Raw genomic sequence first — 26506 nt, forward strand, 5'->3', positions numbered from 1 at the left:
CATAAGCAATCACAAAAGTACTATCATGACCCAGTTTTTGCAATGTTTCAGAGAAACCAAACAGAGCAATTATGGGGTCAGGATCAATTGTTGTTTTCTGCCATATATTATTCTTAAGTGTTAATGTAACATCGTTGACATGTATGAAAAATCGATCCGTGTAGAAACTGTTTAAAAACCGAGCAATTTATAACTATTTCAAAGTACACGCTCCGTTGACTATGATGTTATAGTCATCGATAGGCACCGACGCAAAATGGCCGTTAAGTGACGACGCTTGTCCCCGTTGCCTCACAGCGCGCATCAGATATCTATTTTTTTTATATCTAAGCGCGAGCCAACCTTTTAAGGCGGAGTCTGCATTGATAGTGGGCGTGGTTTGCTGTCTAAACCCTCCTGCCTCCAAAATTGCTCCTGCTCTCCCTCCCTCACTACTGCTTCCGACTTTCACACACATGCAGAGAGAGCAAGAAGTGCCTCATTTGACCCAGCTGACTCGTTTGTGGACTTTTCTTTATCTTGCCGTTTTAATAAGCTTTGAGGGTTGAATGAAGTAGAGGTCATCGTTAGGGCTTCTTTCCTTCCCATTTCCCTCCATCTGTGTGTGTGAGTGTGCGAGAAGAAGAGGAGCAGGATGATTGCAGCTCAGTTACTAGCCTACTACTTCACTGAACTCAAGGATGACCACATTAAAAAGGTGGGTGATCCATTTAAAAACAATAACAAAATCAATATTGCTTTGTGAGTGTCAGCTTACAGTTGTTGTTTCTCCGGCTTGGTAACCTGGCAGCGTGCACACGTGACACTACTGTTTGTGGCTTGTAAAATGTGTGAAAGTCATGACTCAGAAGTAGCATCGGTGGTTCCTTGTGAGTTCGAAGAGGAGGGGTGAAGATGAAAGGACAAGTTATTACAAAGAGGAAAAGTTGGTAAAGCATACATGGAGAGTTAATGTCATTGATATCCATTCTTAATTCATCGGGTGCCATTTGACCAATTGGACTGGGAGGCCTCCTAGTTCAAATGGAATGGACATCTATTGACGTCAATGGATTTGAAACATGATCATTCACTGCCAGGCCTCCTAGAATGCTCAAAATATTCGATACTTCAGACATTGTAACTTCAAACTGTAAAGAAATCAAATGTTGTCCTTGAACAAACATGTTTGCCCACATCTGCATTTTGTGAACATGACACAACTTCCCAATGCACAACACCCTTATTTACATTCTTGGTAAAATATGACTGCCTGTTTTAGTGGGCCTCAGGACATCTTTAAGGAAAAGATTGTCTTCCCATCTATAATACCCCGCTTTAAAGTGTTCCGGTATGTCTTGGTTTCCTACTGTTGCCTGGCAAATGCCATCCTAAGACAAAAACATGTTTGTTTTCCCTTAAATCAGAACAAATGCATTCCAATTTCCCCCAACACGTGCTTAGTGATTCACATTCAAAGCCGGGGGCCCCTTTAAGGTCGCTCATTGATGATGTCACCAGCCTGTCTTTGACCCGGGGTTTCCTCCATAAACTGAGCAACATGTAGGCCTGTCACACTTCCTTTTCGTAACCACTCTACCCATTTGCGTGTCTGGTGGTATTGAACAACAGCCCACGGTTATAAAAACACATTACCAGCACTGGAGATCTGATGCAATGTGGCGCATCGCCCTCCCTCCCTGCTGTCCTTTCCAGGCCTCCCTAAAATAGGCCAGCTTTGAGGCATGTGATTATAAGTGCCACGAGTAAGGCTTACACACTCTCCTGCAAGACACCGGCCAGGTGTGCGGTTGTTGTGTAGCTCGTTGACATGGAAGGTTTTTGTCTAATCCATTCTGAATCTCCCCATGTCATTATCCATGTCCTGTCAGCTAATACTGGGTAGTATGAATGAAAATGCTCACAATACGGCTTATTATATAAATTACAATATCATAAACCTATCCAATGTAAACAGAAGCGACAGCGTATCATACATATTTTTTGCACAATTGTAAGTTATATGATTATCTGCAAGTAACCTTTGAGTGATTTTAGGACTGTAGTAAGCTACCATTATATGATTAATGATAATTAACTAGAAAATAGACTGCTTTGGTCACTTCCTTTTAGTTTTGGGGCATTTCCGAGTCACTTCCTTGTTAACTCATTAGCGGCCATTGATGGTTTTAGACTTCCAATCCATTTTGACTGTGTTGGTCAAAATGGATTGGACGTCCAGCACCATCAGTGGAACTGAAAGATGAGCGTTCACAGCCAGTTCTCCCGATTTACTTGAATTGGATGTCTATTGTTGTCTAAGGCGGGCGATAATTTAATATTTGGTCAGTTCCTTGTTAATTTTAGGGTACTTACAGTGGTATGAAAAAGTTTCTGAACCTTTTGGAATTTCTCACATTTCTGCATAAAATCACCATCAAATATGTTCAGATTTTTGGCAAAAATCACACAGATGAAAAAACTGTCTGCTTTAACTAAAATCACCCAAACATTTATAGGTTTTGATATTTTAATGAGGATAGTGTGCAAACAATGACAGGGGGGGGGGGATAAGTAATTGAACCATTACATTTAATATTTTGTAGCTGAAATAGCGTACCGCACGAATGCTATTTCTAGACCGTGATGTCACCGTCGTAACTGCCCATGCGAAATTTTCGAGAACGATTCACAAATATCCAAATTCCGATTATTGAGTTATACCAGGTAAAGCGGAAGTAAAACACAGTCAGCGCGATCTTTGGGGCGCAATGAGGAACGGACCGAGAGTAAATATCATGTTCAACTCATGCCGCTAGATAAAAAAACTCATATCTGACTGCGGCTGACAGCCGCTACAAACAACGCCCAGTTGCTAGTTGCTACAAACATACGGTTACAGTAGATATCATATATATGTAGAACTAGATGCAAAATGACAGACGACGTCAGTGTTAGAACATGTATTATTGAACAGAGATGCAAAATGACAGACTTTCTGGCGTAAGTAAACAGCCGCCATCTTAAAGCAGTAGACCTCTCTAGAAGGCTCTGTTGTAGCGAACCTAATTAACTTTTTATCTAAAATACTCCTAAATTGGCATAATCTTGTCTTGAATCTATCTTTAAATGATGAAATAGTGTTAAAACTTTGACAAAAGTAGACAGAAGGGAAATTATGGAATAACTGGAGCAATTTTAACAACTGTTAACAGTTGATTCACAACATTAAATTAATTGAATGTAGTTTAAAGCTGCGGATACAGAATGGGGACTGGAGTTTTTTATTTACTGTTATTTTTGTATTTGTTTACTGTTATATGTTAACTTGATACTGATATAGTAGTTTGGTTTAGCCTGAGAGGATTTTTGAACAATTTTGGAACTAATGTAAAAAACATTTAAAAAAAAATAAATAAATAAATAAATATAATAGGGAAGGGGGGTGCATCAATAATCGTTTTATAATCGAATCGGAGCCTCTGAATCGTAATCGAATCGTTACGTGCCCAAAGATTCCGAGCTCTAGTCGTAATGCGGAAGTGGGTCATCATAGACACGCTGTTGCATACAATCCATGTTATTTCTTCTTGTTTTCTCCGGTAATCTTTCAAAAAAGAACATGCCGAGTAAACATTGCTGCTATGGAACTTGTAGAAACGACTCTAGACATTACGACATATGAAGGATGTTTTCTTCATACGTTTCCTGAAACCAAAAACTTGGAGGGAAAAAAATGTGAAGAATGGATCAACTTGTGTGGACGTCCAAAAGACCAGTTTAACGCCAGCAAGGTGAAGCCATTCACATTTCATATGCATTAAACATTTTGTTGGGGGCCATGGTCCTACAGAGGACAAAGATGCAAGCCATTTTGTAATTTTTACGTATTTTTTAGCGTGGCGTTTTGCCCTGCTGCTTCTGTCTGACAATGAATGACCTGAAAAAAATTGAATGGTATCTGACTGCCACTGTTGTTACCTTTTCTGTTGTAAAACACAACTTTTGCAAGGGGGAAGTGTAAATAAATTATAGAATTAAGATTTGTTATTGATGAAAAAATTAAAAGTGTTTGTTGTCTGTCACTGGGTAGCATTTGCGATCGCTACACGAAAATAGCAATGTAAATTACCCCCAAGAACGGTCAGAGACTTAAGACAACCAGAGGATATATTATATAAGAAAGACAAGGTATATGGTGGTAAAGGATGAAACAGGAGAATGTCATAGCCAGTTGCGTAACGCAATGTACACAAGAAAAAGGTGTCGATAAAAATGCTATCTCTGGATCAGGTCGGCTCTTTTCCCCGTCTTTTTCATCCCTTGACACTCAAGCCATCTCTTTACCTGAACATTTGTATGTTCTTCCACATCTTTACCAGTGAATTTGGCACCAGGGACATCATTTTCGGACAGAATTGGTAGGTTTAGCTCAGTCAACATCTCGTTCGTACACTATTTCCATGCATTAACTATTATGGACAAACGGGAGGTTGACCCGCCTAGAAACAATTGCTAAAGTCATGAATATTAATGAGCAAAAGTGACGCGTTGCTTGAAGTACGCCATTGATGCTGGAATTTCCAGCATTCCTTACTGTGGTCTTTTTAAAACGTTATTAATAATTTGGTGTTTTGGCTAATTACTTGGCTATGTTGTGCGTAGATTTACAACAGTTTTCGTGATGAACTTTCTCGTATCACCCAACTCTAATGCCAACTGAGTATGAAACACTCAGCGAGCACTAAATATTATATAGTTTGGGTTAAAAAAAAAAAAAAAAATGGAGGTAGAGTTGAATGGTCACGAAACAAGTTAAACTTGTAACTCAAAAAAACCATCTTTGAAAAAAATGGAGTTTGAGCAACCTTGGACTTTTACAGTTGTGCTGTATCGCCCCTCCAGCCACTGCAGTGTCCTTGATGGTACATTCTGGGCATTGTTGTGTGTTTTACCATGAACAAGGCAGAGCACAGGAAAGTAGTTTTTCATATGACCAGCGGCACAGCACACACCTTCGCTTCAGGTTTCAGAAGAGCAGGATATTATTGGCTTTTGGAGTGTGTGTGAGGAAGGGTGAGGCAGTCACAGGGAAAAAAGAGAAGAGCAATAGAAGCAGAGTGTGACCTTAAACCTGAAAGTTAAGCAAACGCTCCAGGTGACGTCAGAGCTGAATATGCGGCCTCTCCTCTTCCCCTTGACGGTTTAAATAAAGTGCTTTGTCATAGCTTCATGCTGCAGAGGCAATTCGTTGACATTATTGCTGCGTCATCGCTCATCTGTGCAATTAAACCTGTCAGTGCACTAATACAATAATAATAGAACATTACGTTTGTATTTCTGTCATCAAGCTGCTCAGCACTGACACAAAGTTGTTCAATCAAACAAAGATATACTTTAAATAGAAAGAGCAGCAGAAGGTTAGTGTACGTAACAAGGTCATTCATCTATTGCAGTCACTGGAAGCCAATGAGTTAACAAATATTAATTTACTAAAAAATATATTAGCCTATATCAGGCATTTTTTTAGGTCATTGTTTCAATGTACTGAAATCACTCATTTGTGTAACTACTGAATGTGAATGATGCAGCTTCCTGTGAACCATGTCACTTGTGAATTATACTAAAATATTCCCAAGGGAAAATATGTTTTGGAAAAGAACTGCTAAATTGAAACTATTTTCGATATTAAAAATCTGGTATAATTGGGATGAGCACTAACACAAGTATGTGAAACATGCAACATTTCTATCGGATTTTAATGGTTATATTTAATTAATGTATTATCCATTATGATTATATTTTCTAGCAAAGACATACAGAAGTTGGTCCCTATTTTGTTGATTAATTATACATTTTGTTTCGTGGACACACAATAACACCAATTTAATGAAATTGAATATTTGATCAGTTATTGTATTAGCCGTAGTTTTGTGTATATATATTAAGGCTGTCAAAATTATCGCGTTAACGGGCGTTAATTAATTTTTTAAATTAATCACGTTAAAATATTTGACGCAATTAACGCACTAGGCCCGCTCAGACAGATTTAAATGTCAGTACAATGAAAGGCCAACTTGTTAATTGTGTTTTATGGAGTTTTTCCGCCCTCTGCTGGCGCTTGGGTGTGACTTGCATATGTTATGTGGCGTAATGTCGCCCTCTGCTGGCGATTCAGTGCAGCTGATTATTTGGGTTTCGGCGCGCTTTTCTGACGTGATTATATGTCGACGCGAACTCACACTAATAGACAGTGCTATTCAGACCAGCTAACGTCCGCTAGTGACGGGAAAAGTCGTTCACCTGAGGAAACGAATCAATTCCGGTTTGTTCAGTAAAAAGATTCGTTCAAACAAATCGTTCAACGAATCGTTCGCCCTCCTCATCCCCCCCCCACCCACAACCGCCCAAATGAATCGTTCGGTCAGTGAACGGGAAGTGACGTTGCCAAACGAATCACCAAAAGACCGCTTAGCATATATAACTGAACAGGAAGGCTTGGTCCCTCCCCCTCTTACACAGTACACAGGCTTTTCATAGGCCGCTCTCTTCGTAAATTCAGAAGTGAGTGACAGACTGTGTTTTTCTGTGTTTTTTTTTTCACTGCCTCGTCTCTGCCGGCGCCCGGGTCTCCCCAGCCGCTGCAGCAATGAGAATTTCCGCGTCTATCATATTTCTATGGGATTAAAGCCATGGCTTGTGCTTTCACTTTGATATAGGGAAACGGTTAAACGTATCCCCTTTTTTTTTAAGCACAAACTTTTTCAATCACGCTAAATTGCGTGTACGCTCCCTTCCGTATTCGTAGCTTAAACGCGTGTTTACGTGAGCTGGCTGCTCGTGAAAGCCATTTGATATACCACCAAATCATTTTGGCTGAAGAACAAATAAATGTGGAATTTAAATAAACTGTTTTCGGCTATTTTTTCCGGTTGAGTGATATTTATTGCACACAAATAAGAAAATATAAAAAATATTAATAAATAATCAATTTAGAACGTATATGAATAAATATTCAATCAGCGTTATAAATAAAAATTATTATTATTATTATTATTTGGCTTCTCTGACACGAAAGTAAATAAATAAAACAACACTCGAAAAAATATTACCTAAAAATCGTGTTGAAATGTCATTTTTGTACTGGTATTAATATATAAATAATCCCATCAACTCCACGCAGTCATCCCCTCCCGATCTCAGATCGCCAAATGCTGATGAAAAAAAGAATCGTTTGCTCTTTACAATGTAACCATTCCACTCTCATTGGTATGTTAAGAAAATGGAGACATACATGTATATATAACCATCTGTTATGTCCTCTGGTCTTATGTTGACTACTTTTTGGGTTTAATTTCTTTCTAAGATTGTACATTGTTCATCCGTCCACAGGATGTCGCTATTCTAACTCAGAATCTTAAGTTTTTTTTCTTTGGTATTGCTGTTTGCGCTCGGCTTCCCCTGGTGGCGACTTGCTGTAAGCAGCAGGCAGAAAGAACTTTTTATTTCAGTTGGAAAAGAGGCCTTGAGGTGTTAAGACGTTGCACACCTCCTCTGCACCATACATCGTTGGGAACCCTTGACAAAACAAAATCTGTAAGTTTGTACGTTTTAACAGTGGGTTAGATGTAATTTTGGTGTGTCTATTCTGTTATTTTGTTGTTATTTATGTGGCGCGAACCCACACGTTTTTGTGCTAAGCTAAAGTAGCCACTTCATTTCATTTGCTCATAATGGAGCCAGTTTTCTGTTATTTACATAAACATGTTATTGTATAGAACCTTTTATTTTGTGTATAACATTGGTGTTTTATGTATGTTTCAGTTTTACCACACACACACACGCACACACGTTGACACAAAGAAATAAATGAGAGGAAGGAGTTCGGGCCTCCAAGTTTCTTTGTCGGTTTAGCTCGCTGCCAAAGTCGAGTAGCCATACGCTCGGCTGAGGGCAGAAGAGTAAAAAGATTTTCAACACATCAAGCACCCAAGATGTCTCAGCAAGAAGTTTCACCACCTATCAGCCAAGTGGTCACCAGGTCGGAGGCCAGTCATTCTCATTCTTCACGCCGGTCCAGAACGAGTCAAGCTGCTGCACAAGCACGAGCAGACGCCGAAGCTGCCTACGCCAGAGCACGGTACGCCAAACGCCAAATCGACATGGAGGTCGAGAAGGCACGCATCGAGGCAACACTACACGCTCTGAAGACGGAAGGTGAAGCAGAAGCAGCGCTCGCCGCAGCTAAAGTTTGGGAGGCGACTTTCGAAGAAGAGGAGCGCGCCAAAGTCGACCTCAGCGAGCAAGGGGTATTTTCCAAGACACCCCCCTCCATCAGGCGTGCACAAGAGTATGTGCATGCTCACTTTGACGACCAGCGTGTCCAAGCAGATGGCACACAAACGCCAAACAATGAGCACCTGGTTAGGCACAATGACTCTCAACAACCAGAAAATAGCCCAAAATCAGCTGGTGCTTTTCCACATGTGCGTCACATCGACATCGCTGACGAAGAGCATCTCCAATCTCATCGTGCGAGAACGGACATCTCACACCAGCCTACACCTTCAGCAACCCCACAAAGTGAACTGTCCAATTTAGCAGCCTATCTAGCACGGCGTGATCTGCTGACATCGGGGTTCAAGGTTTTCGACAACCGGCCAGAGTCCTACCTGTCCTGGAAGTCCATGTTCTGCAACGCGACGGAAGGCCTCAATCTCAAGCCCAGCGAAGAGCTCGACCTTCTCACCAAGTGGCTCGGCGGGGAGTCTCTTCAACACGCTCAGAGGATCAGGGCGGTCCACGTGAGTAATCCACAGGCAGGTCTCCAACGTCTGTGGCAGCGGCTAGACAAGACTTATGGCTCTCCAGAGGTAATTGAATCCTCACTCTTCCAACGGTTGCAGACTTTTCCAAGAATCTCCAACAAAGACACTCACTTACTGCAGGAGCTTGCTGATCTTCTGTTAGAGCTATCGTATGCCAAAAGTGAAAGTTATTTGCCGGGTCTTAGCTTTCTCGACACACCAAGGGGCATAAACCCGATAGTTGAAAAACTCCCATATGGACTCCAGGAGTCATGGGTTACACAAGGTACCAAATACAAAAGGGAAAACGGTGCAGTCTATCCACCTTTTTCGTATTTTGTGCGGTTCGTAAATGACTACGCTGAAATGAGAACAGACCCTAGCTTTATGTTACAGTGTTCAAACGTAATAAATCCAAGGGTTGGTAAGACATCAGTAAGACGAGACAAATACAGAGTTCCACTAGCAGTGAATAAAATAGAGATCAGTCCGGCTAAATTGACAGCACTCGATCCAGACAAACAATGTCCTATCCACCAAAAACCTCATTCACTCGTCAAATGCAGGGGGTTTAGAATGAAAACACTAGACGAAAGAAAGAACATTCTCAAAGAGCACGCCATTTGTTTTAAATGTTGTGCGTCCACAAATCACAGGGCTCGAGACTGTAAAGCTATTATCCAATGCTCAGAATGTGATAGCGATGCTCATGTGTCTGCCATGCATGTCGGTCCACCTCCATGGACACCTCAAGACTTTAATCCCCCAACCCAGAGTCACGGCGGGGAGTCTGAGGGCCCAAATCCTGTGAACACAGCCAGTTGCACAGAAGTATGTGGGCAAGGCGTAAAAGGAAAATCATGCTCAAAGATCTGTTTAGTTAATGTATATCGCCGAACTTCTCCAGAAAAGAAAAAGAGGGTATATGCCATGTTGGATGATCAGAGCAATTCATCCTTAGCCAGATCTGCGTTTTTTGACATGTTTAATGTGCAAAGTACCATATTCCCATACACCATGAGAACATGTGCAGGTTTATCAGAGACACGAGGTCGCAAAGCTGATGGCTTTGTTGTAGAAGATGTAGATGGTAAGGTCTCCATGATGCTGCCTACAATAACAGAATGTGATCAGATTCCAGATAATAGAGACGAAATTCCCAGCCCTGAGGTAGCAGCAGCTCACCCTCATTTGCGATCAATCGCTTCACAGATTCCTCCTCTCGACCCATCGGCAGACATTCTTCTGCTCCTGGGAAGGGACATCATTCAGGCTCATAAAGTTCGTGGTCAGGTAAATGGGCCAAACAATGCACCTCATGCCCAGCGTCTCGATTTAGGATGGGTTGTCATAGGTGATGTCTGTCTCTCTGGAGCTCATAAACCCACATTGAACTCATTTAAGACGAACGTTCTAAACAGTGGACGTCCCACGTTCCTCAGTCCTTGCGAAAACACAATCGTTATCAAAGAGAAATACACCAAAAACGATCCACTAAACACACAAGCGGAACTAGGACAACATATTTTCCAACAAACAACAAATGACGACAAAGTTGCACTTTCGGCAGAAGATGCGTTGTTCCTAGACATTATGCACAACAACTTTGCTAAAGATGAGGCGAATAACTGGGTAGCTCCACTCCCATTCCGCTCACCTAGGCGGCGCCTACCTGACAACCGGGAGCAGGCCTACAATCGTTTAATGTCGCTCCGCAAAACGCTGAGAAGAAAGCCTGAAATGAGAGCGCATTACGCTGAGTTTATGGAGAAAATATTCAGCAAGGGCCATGCCGAACCAGCGCCCGCACTGGCGCCAGATCAAGAGTGCTGGTATCTCCCTAGTTTTGGCGTTTACCACCCGCAAAAGCCAGAAAAAATTAGGGTAGTCTTTGATTCGAGTGCTCAACTTGACAATGTTTCTCTCAATGACGTGCTCCTCAAGGGACCAGATCTTAACAACACTCTCGTAGGAGTTCTGATGCGGTTTAGGTCCGACCCATACGCCGTTATGGCAGATGTGGAGCATATGTTTCACAACTTTATAGTACGAGAAGACCACCGTAACTACCTTCGTTTCTTGTGGTTCCAAAATCATGACCTTGATGGAAAAGTGCAAGAATTTAGGATGACTGTCCATGTGTTTGGTAATTGTCCTTCCCCATCAGTCGCCATCTTTGGACTGAAAAGAACAGCCATAGAAGGAGAAATGGAATTTGGCAGTGACGCAAAAGAATTCATTGAACGGCACTTCTATGTAGATGATGGGCTAAAGTCATTCTCTTCCATAGAGCAGGCCATTGATGTTCTTAGTAGGGCACAGAAGATGCTGGCTCAGTGTAACATACGCCTGCACAAAATCTCATCCAATTGTCCTCTCATAACAGGAGCCTTTCCAACCGAAGATCGTGCTGTAGGCATGCAAGGTCTTGACATTGGGCAGACTACCCCACCAATGCAGCGCAGTTTGGGCTTAGGATGGGAGCTGTCGACTGACCAATTCAAGTTCCAAGTAAGAGTAAATGAAAGGCCGTTCACAAAAAGGGGAGTTCTGTCAGTTATCAACAGTGTGTTCGACCCACTTGGTTTTGCTATTCCAGTAATCGTAGGGGGTAGAACCATACTCAGAGACATTTCCACAAATGTTTCAGAGTGGGACACTGAACTGCCAAAAGACAAATTAGAACAGTGGCAAAAGTGGAAAAGTTCCCTCGAACACCTACAACATCTTGAAATTCCCAGAATGTACACTTCAATACCGCTGTCTGCAGCCCAAAGAATAGAGATTGACGTTTTTTGTGATGCTTCCACAAAAGGCGTAGGTGCTGTAGCATACCTCAAACTCACAAATGAGGACGGACACAGCGAAGTGGGATTCCTCCTCGGCAAAGCACGTTTAGCTCCTAAACCAGACATCACCATACCCCGACTTGAACTCTGTGCAGCAGTCCTGGCCGTGGAAGTAGCAGAGTTGGTTCTAGAGGAGCTGGATGTCACAGTCGATCAGGTGAATCTTTACACAGACTCAAAGGTAGTGCTTGGGTACATCTCAAACACCAAGAGACGCTTTCACGTTTATGTGCACAACAGAGTCGAACGCATCAGGCGCTTTGCACAAACTCACCAGTGGCATTACGTGCCCACACACTTAAATCCGGCAGACCATGCCACACGAGCGTTGCCCGCTGAGCAGCTCTCCAGCTCCACCTGGCTCAGAGGCCCAGCTTTCCTCTCCAGGTTGGACCAAAGTCAAGTTCGAAGTCAAACCTTCGATCTCATAGACCCAGAGACTGACTGTGAGTTGCGTCCTGAGGTAACAACTTGCACTACCACCCTATCAAAAGGCCAGTTTAATAGTGCCAGATTTGAAAGGTTTTCAAGTTGGAAGGTGCTGCAAAAGGCTATTGCCAAACTCCAACATATAGCTCAATCATTCAAGAACAACTCTGAGGTTTCCTGTCGTGGCTGGCACAACTGCAACAAACATTTAACTGAAAAGTCACTGCAACTAGCCAAGACCACGATCATTCGCACCGTTCAAAGAGAGGTCTTCGCAGAAGATATTGGATGCATTGAAAAAGGCACAGCTTTAAAAAACTCAAGTCCACTCAGCAAACTGAATCCATTTGTTGACACGCAAGGGCTCCTTAAAGTTGGAGGCCGACTAAAGAAAGCACAGTTGTCTGCAGAAGAAACCAATCCCATACTCGTCCCTGGAAAGCACCATCTTGCTCAGCTCATAATAAGACACTTTCACGAAAAATTATGTCACCAGGGAAGGCATTTCACGGAGGGAGCAGTCAGAGCAGGGGGCTTTTGGATTGTGGGAGGAAAAAGAGCAGTAAGCAGTGTGATTTTCAAGTGCATCACATGCCGCAAATTAAGGGGCAGGCAACCTGAACAGATAATGGCTGAACTTCCTGAGGACAGGCTGTCCACGGACCCTCCTTTCACAAATGTAGGCCTTGATGTGTTCGGTCCCTGGTCCGTTACAGTGAGAAAAACGCGTGGTGCTAATGCAGATGCTAAAAGATGGGCAGTCATATTCACCTGCATGAGTACACGTGCAATTCATATTGAAGTGATTGAGTCAATGGACACATCGTCGTTCATTAATGCACTGCGTCGTTTCTTTGCCATCCGAGGTGGTGCCAAACTCTTGAGATCTGATTGTGGGACAAATTTTGTGAGTGCCTGCAAAGAGCTCCAAATAGACAAACTAGGCTGTCACAATGACAAAATAGGCACATTCTTGAAAGACAGTGCGTGCAAATGGCAGTTTAATCCTCCACATGCATCCCATATGGCCGGTTCCTGGGAACGCATGATCGGCGTCACCCGAAAAATCCTCAATGCAATGCTCCTTGAACATCCATATGGGAAGCTCACACATGAAGTACTCGTGACATTGTTAGCTGAAGTCACCGCAATTGTAAATGCACGCCCACTAACGGCTGTTTCTACAGATCCCGAAAACCCAGTCATTCTTACTCCTGCGATGCTACTCACGCAAAAGGTTGGCACACCACCGATTCCACCAGGGCAGTTTCAGTCCGGTGACCTATTCAAAGCCCAATGGAAGCGCGTGCAGTACTTAGCTAATGTTTTCTGGAGTCGTTGGCAGAAAGAATACATCGCAGGCCTGCAGGTTCGTCACAAGTGGAAAACAAAAAAGCCAAACCTTCAAATGGGCAACGTTGTTTTAATGAGGGAGTCTCTAGAACATAGGAATAATTGGCCACTCGGACTGATCACAAAATCTTTCCCAAGTGAGGACGGTAATGTCAGAAAAGTTGAGGTTAAGATTTGCCGAAACGGCGAGAATAGGTTTTACATTCGCCCAATTCGTGAAGTTGTGCTTTTGCTGTCTAAGGGTAGCATGTAAAACGAGTTGTTGTTTTGTATCGTTCATTAGTTAAGGGCTGACATCTTGCAGATGTCAGGCGGGGAGTGTTATGTCCTCTGGTCTTATGTTGACTACTTTTTGGGTTTAATTTCTTTCTAAGATTGTACATTGTTCATCCGTCCACAGGATGTCGCTATTCTAACTCAGAATCTTAAGTTTTTTTTCTTTGGTATTGCTGTTTGCGCTCGGCTTCCCCTGGTGGCGACTTGCTGTAAGCAGCAGGCAGAAAGAACTTTTTATTTCAGTTGGAAAAGAGGCCTTGAGGTGTTAAGACGTTGCACACCTCCTCTGCACCATACATCGTTGGGAACCCTTGACAAAACAAAATCTGTAAGTTTGTACGTTTTAACAGTGGGTTAGATGTAATTTTGGTGTGTCTATTCTGTTATTTTGTTGTTATTTATGTGGCGCGAACCCACACGTTTTTGTGCTAAGCTAAAGTAGCCACTTCATTTCATTTGCTCATAATGGAGCCAGTTTTCTGTTATTTACATAAACATGTTATTGTATAGAACCTTTTATTTTGTGTATAACATTGGTGTTTTATGTATGTTTCAGTTTTACCACACACACACACGCACACACGTTGACACAAAGAAATAAATGAGAGGAAGGAGTTCGGGCCTGCAAGTTTCTTTGTCGGTTTAGCTCGCTGCCAAAGTCGAGTAGCCATACGCTCGGCTGAGGGCAGAAGACCATCCTACGTCCCCGCGTTTAATTTTTGGACGCTTTAGTTGCACAGGATGGACTGATGGACTCAACGTTAATTAATTTGCGCCCCGACCCGACAAGCTGTGACACGGAAAAGAAAAAAAAAAAAAAACTCGGAAAAATATGTCATGAAACTACCGTTTCATAGCAAATCAGTATTATGGTGATCATACTAAATAGTCATTTTCCATGGGCACAGATTAGATAAATTTCGCTGCCATGAAGTCCAGCTAGAGTCTCTTGACAGCTTTCTCGCCCGCCCCCGCGACGTCTCCATAGCTCAGCCTTATCGCCTTGTAGCTACTGGCGAAAGTTTTAACGTACTGTAAAGTGGATACAATGTCGTCATATGTAGTCTCGAGTCTGTTGATAAAAGCACAGTAAACTTTGCTCACTGTGTTTATGTGGTGATTTTTGTGCATTTGAGTAGCATATGATAGGCTCAACATGAAAGAATATGTGATAAAGCCCTTTCCTTTCAGTCCTTAGCTCGTTCACTGCCGCAGCGCTGCTGCGTGACTGCCGGTGTAGGCGCACTATAAATTAGCGTAGCCGTCTAGCAGAACGAATCATCTAAGCATTCTCGGTAGGACGGAGAGTCAGTGAACGGGAAGTAACATAACTCAGCCTTGCCCCCTGCCTGCACGCTGGCTGCTTATTGGCCACACGTGGAAGTGAGTGACAGACGCCCTGATTCTGTTTCCGCTCCCTCCCCTGCCCGCGATGAGGCTGGCGTCTGATTGGTCGTGTGCTATGTCAGTAGACGCTGCCGCTTGCTCAACGCCCTCCCACGCAGATAACAAGGCAAGCCCCAACTTCATAGAACGAATCAGTGCAGAAGGTGATTAGTTCGGTCTCGTTCACCCAAACAATTCGTTCAAAAAGAACGAATCGTTCACGACCGATACAACAGTAACGTCCGCATCCAGTATTCAGTGGCAGTTCTCATAGCCCCATCACACTGTTTGTGTCTAATACATGCATCGCTTGTGAGTTATATTCCTCCTTTGTTTATATTCATGAGCATTAGATAGTTATTGATGATGTGTATTTGAATTTGTTCACATATATGGTGAAATGCAGTTACATTGTTAGATGCTTGTGAGCTAATTGGCTAGTGCTACTGCTCAAATGGACACGTGTGTGTACATTTTATGTTATTTTGTGATTTATGCAAGTTATTGACACATTGCCTTGTTATTTTCAGTTTTACAAAAATACAAGAAACGTGCTCCTTTCAAAAAGAGATGACTTCAGTAAAGCCCATGCAACTTTGCCACACCGTCTGATTTCTTTTTGGAACTTATGTTCGCTATCTGTCAATTTGTGTACTCACACACATTGAGGACAGAATAGGGCTACTAGTTTATTTTTTTGATTGAAAATTTTACAAATTTTATTAAAACGAAAACATTAAGAGGCGTTTTAATATAACATTTCTATACCTTGTACTAATATTAATCTTTTAAGAACTACAAGTCTTTCTATCTATGGATCACTTTAACAGAATGTTAATAATGTTAATGCCATCTTGTTGATTTATTGTTATAATAAACAAATACAGTCCTTATGTACCGTATGTTAAATGTATATATCCATCTTGTCTTATCTTTCCATTCCAACAATAATTTACAGAAAAATATGGCATATTTTATAAATGGTTTGAATTGCGATTAATTGCGATTAATTACGATTAATTAATTTTTAAGCTGTAATTAACTCGATTTAAAATTTTAATCGTTTGACAGCCCTAATATATATATATATATATATATATATATATATATATATATATATATAATATATATATATGTATATATGTGTGTATATATATATGTGTATGTATGTATGTATATACATATATATATGTGTATGTATGTATGTATATACATATATATATATATATGTGTATATATATATATATATATACACATATATGTGTATATACAGTGCCTTGGAAAAGTATTCGGCCCCCTTGAATCTTGCAACCTTTCGCCACATTTCAGGCTTCAAACATAAAGATATGAAATTTAATTTTTTTGTCAAGAATCAACAACAAGTGGGACACAATCGTGAAGTGGAACAACATTTATTGGATAATTTAAATTTTTTTAACAAATAAAAAACTGAAAAGTGGGGCGTGCAATATTATTCGGCCCCTTTACTTTCAGTGCAGCAAACTCACTCCAGAAGTTCAGTGAGGATCTCTGAATGATCCAATGTTGTCCTAAATGACTGATGATGATAAATAGAATCCACCTGTGTATAATCAAGTCTCCGTATAAATGCACCTGCTCTGTGATAGTCTCAGGGTTCTGTTTAAAGTGCAGAGAGCATTATGAAAACCAAGGAACACACCAGGCCGGTCCGAGATACTGTTGTGGAGAAGTTTAAAGCCGGATTTGGATACAAAAAGATTTCCCAAGCTTTAAACATCTCAAGGAGCACTGTGCAAGCCATCATATTGAAATGGAAGGAGATTCAGACCACTGCAAATCTACCAAGACCCGGCCGTCCTTCCAAACTTTCTTCTCAAACAAGGAGAAAACTAATCAGAGATGCAGCCAAGAGGCCCATGATCACTCTGGATGAACTGCAGAGATCTACAGCTGAGGTGGGAGAGTCTGTCCATAGGACAACAATCAGTCGTACACTGCACAAATCTGGCCTTTATGGAAGAGTGGCAAGAAGAAACTCATTTCTCAAAGATACCCATAAAAAGTCTCGTTTAAAGTTTGCCACAAGCCACCTGGGCGACACACCAAACATGTGGAAGAAGGTGCTCTGGTCAGATGAAACCAAAATTGAACTTTTTGGCCACAATGCAAAACGATATGTTTGGCGTAAAAGCAACACAGCTCATCACCCTGAACACACCATCCCCACTGTCAAACATGGTGGTGGCAGCATCATGGTTTGGGCCTGCTTTTCTTCAGCAGGGACAGGGAAGATGGTTAAAATTGACGGGGAGATGGATGCAGCCAAATACAGGAACATTCTGGAAGAAAACCTGTTGGTATCTGCACAAGACCTGAGACTGGGACGGAGATTTATCTTCCAACAGGACAATGATCCAAAACATAAAGCCAAATCTACAATGGAATGGTTCAAAAATAAACATATCCAGGTGTTAGAATGGCCAAGTCAAAGTCCAGACCTGAATCCAATCAAGAATCTGTGGAAAGAGCTGAAGACTGCTGTTCACAAACACTCTCCATCCACCCTCACTGAGCTCGAGCGTTTTTGCAAGGAAGAATGGGCAAGAATGTCAGTCTCTTGATGTGCAAAATTGATAGAAACATACCCCAAGCGACTTGCAGCTGTAGTTGGAGCAAAAGGTGGCGCTACAAAGTATTAACGCAAGGGGGCCGAATAATATTGCACGCCCCACTTTTCAGTTTTTTATTTGTTAAAAAAAGTTTAAATGATCCAATAAATTTTGTTCCACTTCACGATTGTGTCCCACTTGTTGTTGATTCTTGACAAAAAATTAAAATTTTATAGCTTTATGTTTGAAGCCTGAAATGTGGCGAAAGGTTGCAAGGTTCAAGGGGGCCGAATACTTTTGCAAGGCACTGTATATATGTATGGTGGAAAATACTCAGGTGACTCAAAGTTCCGCTCTGAGACCTTCAATTTGGCCAACTTTCAAAATTGTCCGAAATGCATGTGTGATACATCAGTGGAAAGCTTTTGAACAGGAAGGCATTTAAAAAAAATTTTTTTTAAACAGCAAAAACCTAATTGGAGGCGAGAACACGCAAGAGCAGAATTAAAGACGCCACGATTTTAACGAGATATTATCGCGTACTTACCTTATTTCGATCCAAAAACTCCATGTAGCATGTTTCACCAAGTGTTAAGACACAGCTGTGAATGGCCACAGCCTGTTTTCGGGGGGATTTTATGGGTGAAACATGGTGATAAAACAAGGGTCGCGATGCAGAAATCACAGACAACAAGGAGTGGTTGAGATTTTCTTCTCCATATAGTTACCCTTTTAAATGTTATTTTTCAATTTTTTTTGTGTGGATCGATTATTTATCATCTAACATATCGGGGAAAATGCGACAATAACAAAAAATACAATTAAGCGATAGTTATGAGGTAGATATCCCGTGACTTTTTTACAGACGCCAAAATTTTCATTGTGACGTAATTCGTTTAAAAGTTTAAAATATGCGAGTGAATAATTTTTTAAAGTCGTTTTTTTTTCGAAACTAAAATTTATACATCAATTAATGATTCTAAGCTAAAAATGACAGACATTTTGAATGATAAATATAATTACATACCTTCTTTTTATGGTTAGGTTTAAACAAAAGCGGTTGCGTGACTTCTGTAAACGGGGGTTTTCAGGGTAAAACGGACAAATTAAAAATAGTTCGGAGGCTTAGTGCACCATGAATCTACTATGGCAGCATATAGACATGTTGTTTCATTGAGCACAACAGTTATTTTGGCTTAAAATACAGCAATTTATTTTAAAGAGGGGTGCAAGAGCAGAAACTGCTTTAGTACTGTGCAAAAGTTTTAGGCAGGACACCTGCCTAAAACTTTTGCACAGTACTGTATATATATTTTTTTAATTATTAAATTTATTAGGATCATGGAAGCTTCCACTTGGGGAAAATACATACATACAGAAATCCTGTATATACATAATATAATAAAAATATACAGTACTGTGCAAAAGTTTTAGGCAGGTGTCCTGCCTAAAACTTTTGCACAGTACTGTATATATATATATATATATATATATATATATATACACATATAATATTTTTTTTTTGAAGCAAATAATGTAAGTTATTTGACTGTTGTCATGATTCATTATTGTGACAATTAAGTAAGTGCTAATGAGCTTCCATGGCAGTCTCCACATGTAGAAATGTTATAGGGAATGTAACACCTGCAAAGTATGCACACTCTGGTAAACACAATGCCCATCAGCTTGCTTATAGCTTGTTTGCACATCGCCACATTTCAATTAGAATAATTTTCCAGGACAGATGTAATTTCATTGTGACGAATAGTACACCAGATCACAGAGGGGAAGACTTGTATTTAAAATTTTACTAGTTGCAATTACTGTTTTATCTTTAGCTTAGTCATAGCCCACCAAATACAAAGTTGTATCATGATGAAAATGTTGCATCTTTTAAAAAATTATACTTCTTTTTTATTTAACTAGTGTTAATTATTTGCTTCCATAGCAGGAACTACATTATCTCCAAAAGGTCATCTCTATGTATGACAAAACAAATACTGTCTGTCAAATTTATTTCCTGTTATCTCACACCACCTCAATGACATCTAATGACTCTGTTACACAAAGCCAAGAGAGTTGAAATATGATGGGTGTACCACAATCTTCTACAAAGCTATGAGCATATTCATTCTTTGCCGTGACGCAACACCAGCTTGTCTGACATCCTGTTCTACACCTCACATTTGCCAAAGGCTGCGTGTGTGTCGACACTGTGGGAAATTTTTTTGTCAATAGAGGGATGTGCTACAGCGATGTAGCAACTATGATTTAGTCAAATGTGGTAACCACCACACATGTAGTCTCTGTACTGAGTTGATGTCATTCACTTCCTTTCTTAAAAGGACATGATGTTAATGATTGAACAATATGATTCATTTCATGAACTGTAATGTATCTAAAGCTTATACCAAATATATGGAAAAATGCCTAAAATAAATTAAAAATAAATATAACTAGAGGAGCACTCTGAGAGAGCAGACCTTCACCAAGCAGATGAATTAAAACCATTGCCATATTTCTGACCTGTGTGACCTTTGACTTTTGGCCCTTTCTCCCCTCATCCTTTTTTACCTGTCTTGTTCAGTTGCTTAGATATGGAGAATAGGAATTTGAGTGTTGTTAGGGTCTGAAGAGTTTTAATGTATCACATGGGAGTTTGATATACTCCCACTATGGTTGCTCATTATGTTTTATTTATTAGGCAAAAGCAGCGAACAAGTAGGGGTTATGGGGGGACAGAAAGGAAGGAAGCAGACAGAAGAGGAGAAGAACAAACAACAACAACAAAATATTATTACATGCCTATGCTACCTATGGACATAGTGGTGCTATCGTTACCCAATTTTATTTACCCGTGAACACCATGTGGGGGTCCTGATAATCGCGGAAAAAGAGAAAAACAGGAGGGAAGGTGAGTCAAAAGGAGACATGGAGGGTGGAGTAAACACAATTCAGCAATGTGAGGTGGGGAACCCAGGACAGTGATCCCTTGCTCATTCGTGCTTAAAACTTTGCGCCCTCAGTCTATAGCAGATTTTTTTTTCAATTAAAAAAAAAAAAAAAAAACGTACAGATGAGCTGTCCCGAGGATCGTGCAGTCTTCCTCCCTCTCCTTGCTCTTTGTTTGTCAGGCAGGCAGTGCATGTGCACTGGAGTTGTTTATTAAAGTTAATGATGATTAACAGATGAATGTTGATGAATGAATTGATCTTGCCAGAGTCGCGTCCTTCTGAAGCGATGCATTGTTTAACTTGTTAAACAATTGCTGTGGCAACTCATTTTGTGTAAGTGAGCAGCTCTGAGCAGATTTGAGTAGACTCACTCAGTGAAGCGTTTAATAAACCAAGCATTTTTCTACTACTACTTTATTCTTAGTTAAAAATAATATGGTGGGACAGTAACATGTTTAAAAGTTATCATAATTATTACATTTGAAGTGCTTAAAAACCATGTATTAATATATATATATGTTTGTTTGTTTTTTAATTTGGGGAAAAAAAGTGAAAAAACATGTCTTGTATCTTGTTGCTCATTCCAATGCTAAATCGGAATAAATACATTGAACCCCCCCCCCCCCCCCCAAAAAAAAAAAAAAAGTAAAAAAAAAAAATTGTGAGTGGGGAGAAGGGATACTTCAGTTTTTCACTTATCGCGGCGGGTTCTGGTCCCATTAACTGCGAAAAACGAGGGATCACTGTATTAATGTAAATCATCTGTAAGTGTGATTATATTGACATCCTATTCTATGCTACCTTTCTCTCCTCATCCGTATCACCTACTCTGCAAATTTGAGTTAATCAGGCAAATTCAAGTTATTGCGAAATTTTGTGTCTGACCCATGTGACCTTTGTCCTCATTAGCATACATTTTATCACCTCTTCCGTTTCATATTACAAACATATTCTGCAGTTTTGATAATACTGTAATGCCTTTACTTGTCGTTTAGTTATCTTGAACACAAAAATACAGACATACGAAACCGAACGCATCACCTCCGCCTTTCGAAGATTTCACTTGCTGGCGGAGGTAGCTACTAGTATATGAATCAATGAAGAAAAATAGGTAACACAACAAGTGTACAATGTCAAACTGTATTAAAGCCAAGGGATTTAAAAAAAAAAAAAAAGACAATTTTCATTTTTTAATCTTAGATAAAGTTAAAAATGATTACAAATGTAAAATATAAGAAAATATTTACTGTTGTTCCCCTTTTTTAAATTAAATGACAATAAATACATTAAGAGACAATATTTACTGTCCCCCCCCTTGTTTTTTTTTCTTTATCAACGATGTAAACAATATAAATATAGCGATACAGCGATTATCGATACATTGGTCTAGGATTTTCTACAAACAACTAATAAACAGAAAAACAAGTGTCTGCTGTGAATTGGAATGAGTTTATCACTAGTATACGTCCAGTTAATTTGAACTGGGAGGGTGGCAGCGAATGATGAACTATCGTTCATTCGCTTCAAATGGATTGGCAGCCAAAATTTGTGGCAGCCAATGCGGCAGTGAGGTAATTTTGGGCCTTTTAAGGTCATCTACCTGTTGATTTTCAGCTACTTCCTGTTGATTTTGGGGTATTTTATGGGTCACTTCCTTTTGATTTTGAGTTACAGAACAGGAAGTGACCTGGGAATAACCCAAATGAATAGGCAGTGACTCAAACTCAACAGGAAATGACCTGTAAATGCCCTAAAATAAACAGCAAGTGACCTGTAAATGCCCAGAGAATCGGACCGAATGACTGTGAATGCTCTGGTTTTGAATTAACGTTCTCACTCAATAGCAGCCTTAGAGTTAACTGAGACACTATTATAGTGGAAAATTTTGTGAGCAACTTGATGGTTCCTATTTATTTTTTTAACACTGACACCTTTTTAAAACGATATTTCGATTCTTGACAGGAGCATATCGATAACCTTTTGGGATACAAAGTATCACGGTATATCGCCATTTCGATATTTTGTCACACTCCTAATATACATACACATATAAAATATAAGACTATAAAAGTGGCTGTCTATTTGATTATCTATTATTTGTTTAATTTTGGCAACCCTAGTTGACAGATTCTTTGAAGGAACCCTAACTACGATGTGGTCTGTAACAAAAATGAGTTTGACGCCGCTGTTTTATCTTATTATGCAATGGGAGATTATGCGATAATTTTGACTTTTGAAACTTTCATTCCCATTTCAGGTTCAATTGATTAACTAATTGGCTGCCATTGTAAGCGGTAGACAGTCAAAATTCATTGGACGTCTATCGCCATCATTAGCTGTGACTGCTTAAGTGCTTTGTTTAAAAAATACTTCGTTGTCATACTAAGAGTTGCTTTTGTATGTATTGCTAGATTGACAAGTACTTGTACGCAATGCGATTCTCTGATGAGACGCTTTTGGACATCATGAAGCGCTTCCGCATGGAGCTGGTCAAGGGATTAAGCCGTGATACCTACACTACCTCATCCTTAAAAATGCTGCCGACGTTTGTGCGCTCCATTCCCGATGGTTCCGGTAAGTGCTTCATTGGATTAGATAATTTTTACAGTGAAAGCAAATGTTCCCTGATGATCCAGCTATTTAGTTCTACACATTTTAAATGTGAAACTCTTATATTCATATTACATTAGTCCATCTTTGTTTGAATTAGTTAGATGATTACTTGCCAGTCTTTCTGTTTTGCATTATCCTTCACCGCAACCTGAACTGAAAGCTGTAATGTCTGGGCGTCTTTTGAAAAGTGCTGAGTTGCATTTGTGGTTTAGAGTTTGTTCTGCATTATCACAAAGTAAAAACAGCATTATTTTGTGTGTAGTGCATGAATATTAGCTATTGTTTAAAAATGAAGAATAGATCAGGCAACTTTCAGAATCCTGCTACAAATGAGATTAGATACAAGTATGACAGGTGCTGTTTTATCTAATCTGAGCAATAAATACGTTGGCATTAAATGTCTGTCTGAATTTACTGAGTCTAAATTGCTTTGTAACATTGTAAAAACAATCCCTATCACACTGACTTATTGTCATTTACTGGAATCTTGGCTTTTGATATACCAATAAGGAACACATTGGCTGGCTTCCGGACTTTTTATGTTAGTTATAATTTATGATTAACTTGCAAGCTACATTTTAAAAAGTGGATCGTTAAAAAAGCATGCTGTAGTGTTGGGCAACGTGGGAAAAAATGATGTACGCTGTTTTATTTTATGATGATGATATAGTACATTTTTATTATTTGATGAAAAATTCTTATCAATAATAATACATTTTATTTCAAAGCACTTTTCACGACACTCAAAGACACTTAATAACTCAATATACAAGACATAGAAATTAAGTAAACACAGATTTAAAGCATAGTCAGATTAGATCAAAATAACAAGAAAGAAATCATAACACAAAACAACGGAGAATCAACATGGATTATAATCATTTAAACAGACATGTTTTGAGTCTAGATTTGAAAAGTGAGAAGAGTTTAAAATACGAAAATCAGAGGTTGGGAGTCAGAATGACTAAACGCTCTGAAACCGAAGGTAGTCAAATGGACATGGGAAAAAGAGGTGGAGAGTAGAAGAGAAGCGAAGAGGTTGGGGAGGAGTGTTAGTGCAAATGAGGTCAAATATGTAGGGTGGGGCCAGGCTATGAATAGCATTAAAATTGATGAGGATTATACAATTAATTCTTTTTTTAACCAGAAGCCAATGAAGTTGACGTAGAATAAGGGGGTGATGCTGTGTGTGGTGGGGGTTCTTGTGAGTTTTGGAAGAGCTGCAGTGTCTGGAAGGATTTATTAGGGAGACCAAAGAACAGTGAATTGCATTAGTCAATCCGGGAGGTGACTAGGCTGCAAACAAGAGTGGCAGCAGAGTGGCGGAGATGGGCGGAGAAGGGAAATCTTGCGAAGATGGGTTGATTGGCTGATATGGGGATGGGAGCAGAAGGAAAATGTGCTGTCGAGGATGACAGTTTCCCTCCCTCATTTATTTTCGAATTAACATTAAGCGGACCTGTCACAAATGTGATATGCATGAATGAGGGCTGCAACAGAAAAGTATTTGATGTAAATGGAATTGGCAGAATAACTTACATATTTTTCCACAAATCTAAAGATATTATCCACTAGTACTTGTGAGTGAGAGATAATTATTTTTCTGTGTAGGTTACACATCTTGCTGTGTTTTGTTGAACATGCTATTTCCAATTGTGACGCACGGGAAAACAATGCTATTTCCAATTGTTTTGACACGTCGATGCGAAAATGTTTAAGTTGAAATTGATGGAATTCTCAGCATGCTTTGCGGTGACTTTTTGTAGAACGTTATTAACAAATACTTGTTTAGCTTTTTGAAGTTGGTAATTCTTTCTCAGTGTTGTAGATGTTGCTATTGTGTTCACTCGCCTCATAATTTATTAATTTTAGTTATCTGTTTGTATATTTATGCACTATGAGTTTGGGTCAAGTGGTGCCTTATGACCTCGTTTAAAAAAAAAAAAAAAAAAACTTAATTGTTTTATTCGTTGACACCCAAGTGGCTGTTTCCCTCTATTATAAAAGTGCAAGCTCCTCAATAGCAGTGTCAAGTCAGAATAACGTAGTTTATGAGGGTTCACCAATATTATGGACCACTAAAGTAACGTAGGGTTACTGTAAAACGGCAAAAACCGAGGCACAGAGAGGCTGTCATTTGTAGATCAGATAAACTATACCACTGAATCATTTTAAAGTTATTTTACATTTCTTACACCACTTGCCCTTTCTCTGTGTATCAGTACTTCCTCTGTGATAAGCTTTTACTTGTTTCCCACAGAGAAAGGAGACTTCATCGCATTGGATTTGGGAGGAAGTGCCTTCAGGATCCTTCGCGTCAAAGTCAGTCACGAGAAGAAGCAGACCGTTCAGATGGAGAGTGAAACATACGACACGCCGGAGGACATAATGCATGGGAGTGGAACAAAAGTGTGTGTACACAGTATATACAGACACGCACATGTTTGCGCGTACACACCTTCATTCTCACCCCTGCCTCCACCTTGTTCCAGTTATTTGACCATGTTGCAGAGTGTCTGGGTGACTTCATGGAAAAACAGAAAATTAAGGACAAGAAGCTGCCAGTTGGCTTTACCTTCTCCTTCCCTTGCCGACAAACCAAACTTGACGAGGTAAAAATAGATTATGTGTTATGAACTTTAATTCACACGTATATTTTTGACTTGCACACGTGAAATTTTTAACACTTGGACGATAAAGGTCTACCGCAAAAAAAAAAAAAAAAAAAAAAAAAAAAACCCAGATTGCTGCATTTGGATTTTTTTTTCTTTTATCAAGGTTTTTTCTTTTTTTTGTGGAGAGAAGTGAGCTTTTTGAGTGCATTTTAGTCTGTTTGGGTGTATGAGTGTTATTTTGGGTAAATGTGATTTGGACATTAGTATTAGAGGTTTTTGAGTTTATTTTCTGTGCATGAGATTTTATTTTTCTTTAGTGTTTGAAGTTTTTGGTTGAGTGAGAATCTTTGTTAAGTGCATACGAGAGCTCCATTTTGAACTGTAAGCCACCACACCACCAATTTTGTACTTTGGCACCTCACTGAATGCCGTTTTTGTATCGTTGTTGATGCTTTAATGACAATCTTTGCTTTGTCTGCAGGGTACTCTGATAACGTGGACTAAGCGCTTCAAGGCGAGTGGAGTGGAGGGCATGGATGTCGTCCAGCTGCTCAACAAAGCCATCAAACAACGAGGAGTAAGTCATGCTTTCGTCACCTTTGCAGTTTTAAGTAGAGGTCGGCCGATAGGGGATTTTCTAAGGCCGGTGCCGAT

General features: G+C 40.0%; 2 protein-coding genes across 2 annotated transcripts in view; both read left to right on the top strand.

Moving 5' to 3' along the window:
• The first annotated feature begins 412 nt into the window (after positions 1-412).
• The window catches only part of LOC130927195 (hexokinase-1), a 58293-nt gene continuing 32199 nt past the window's right edge, over positions 413-26506 (top strand). Inside the window, exons 1-5 of the mRNA XM_057852846.1 lie at positions 413-697; positions 23036-23198; positions 25498-25646; positions 25730-25849; positions 26334-26429. Coding sequence (XP_057708829.1) covers positions 635-697; positions 23036-23198; positions 25498-25646; positions 25730-25849; positions 26334-26429 — 591 coding nt within the window. The 5' untranslated portion in view covers positions 413-634. The remainder of the gene's footprint in view (positions 698-23035; positions 23199-25497; positions 25647-25729; positions 25850-26333; positions 26430-26506) is intronic.
• LOC130927189 (uncharacterized) lies at positions 704-16120 on the top strand. The gene is made up of 2 exons (XM_057852831.1): positions 704-7575; positions 7804-16120. The coding sequence occupies exon 2, from the start codon at positions 7974-7976 to the stop codon at positions 13668-13670; it is 5697 nt and encodes a 1898-aa protein (XP_057708814.1). The 5' UTR covers positions 704-7575; positions 7804-7973; the 3' UTR covers positions 13671-16120.

The sequence above is a fragment of the Corythoichthys intestinalis genome, chromosome 1 (assembly GCF_030265065.1).
Source record: "Corythoichthys intestinalis isolate RoL2023-P3 chromosome 1, ASM3026506v1, whole genome shotgun sequence".
Classification (NCBI taxonomy): domain Eukaryota; kingdom Metazoa; phylum Chordata; class Actinopteri; order Syngnathiformes; family Syngnathidae; genus Corythoichthys; species Corythoichthys intestinalis.

Coding starts and splice junctions, on each gene's coding strand:
- LOC130927189 (XM_057852831.1), top strand. CDS start 7,974: ATGTCTCAGCAAGAAGTTTCACCACCTATCAGCCAAGTGGTCACCAGG.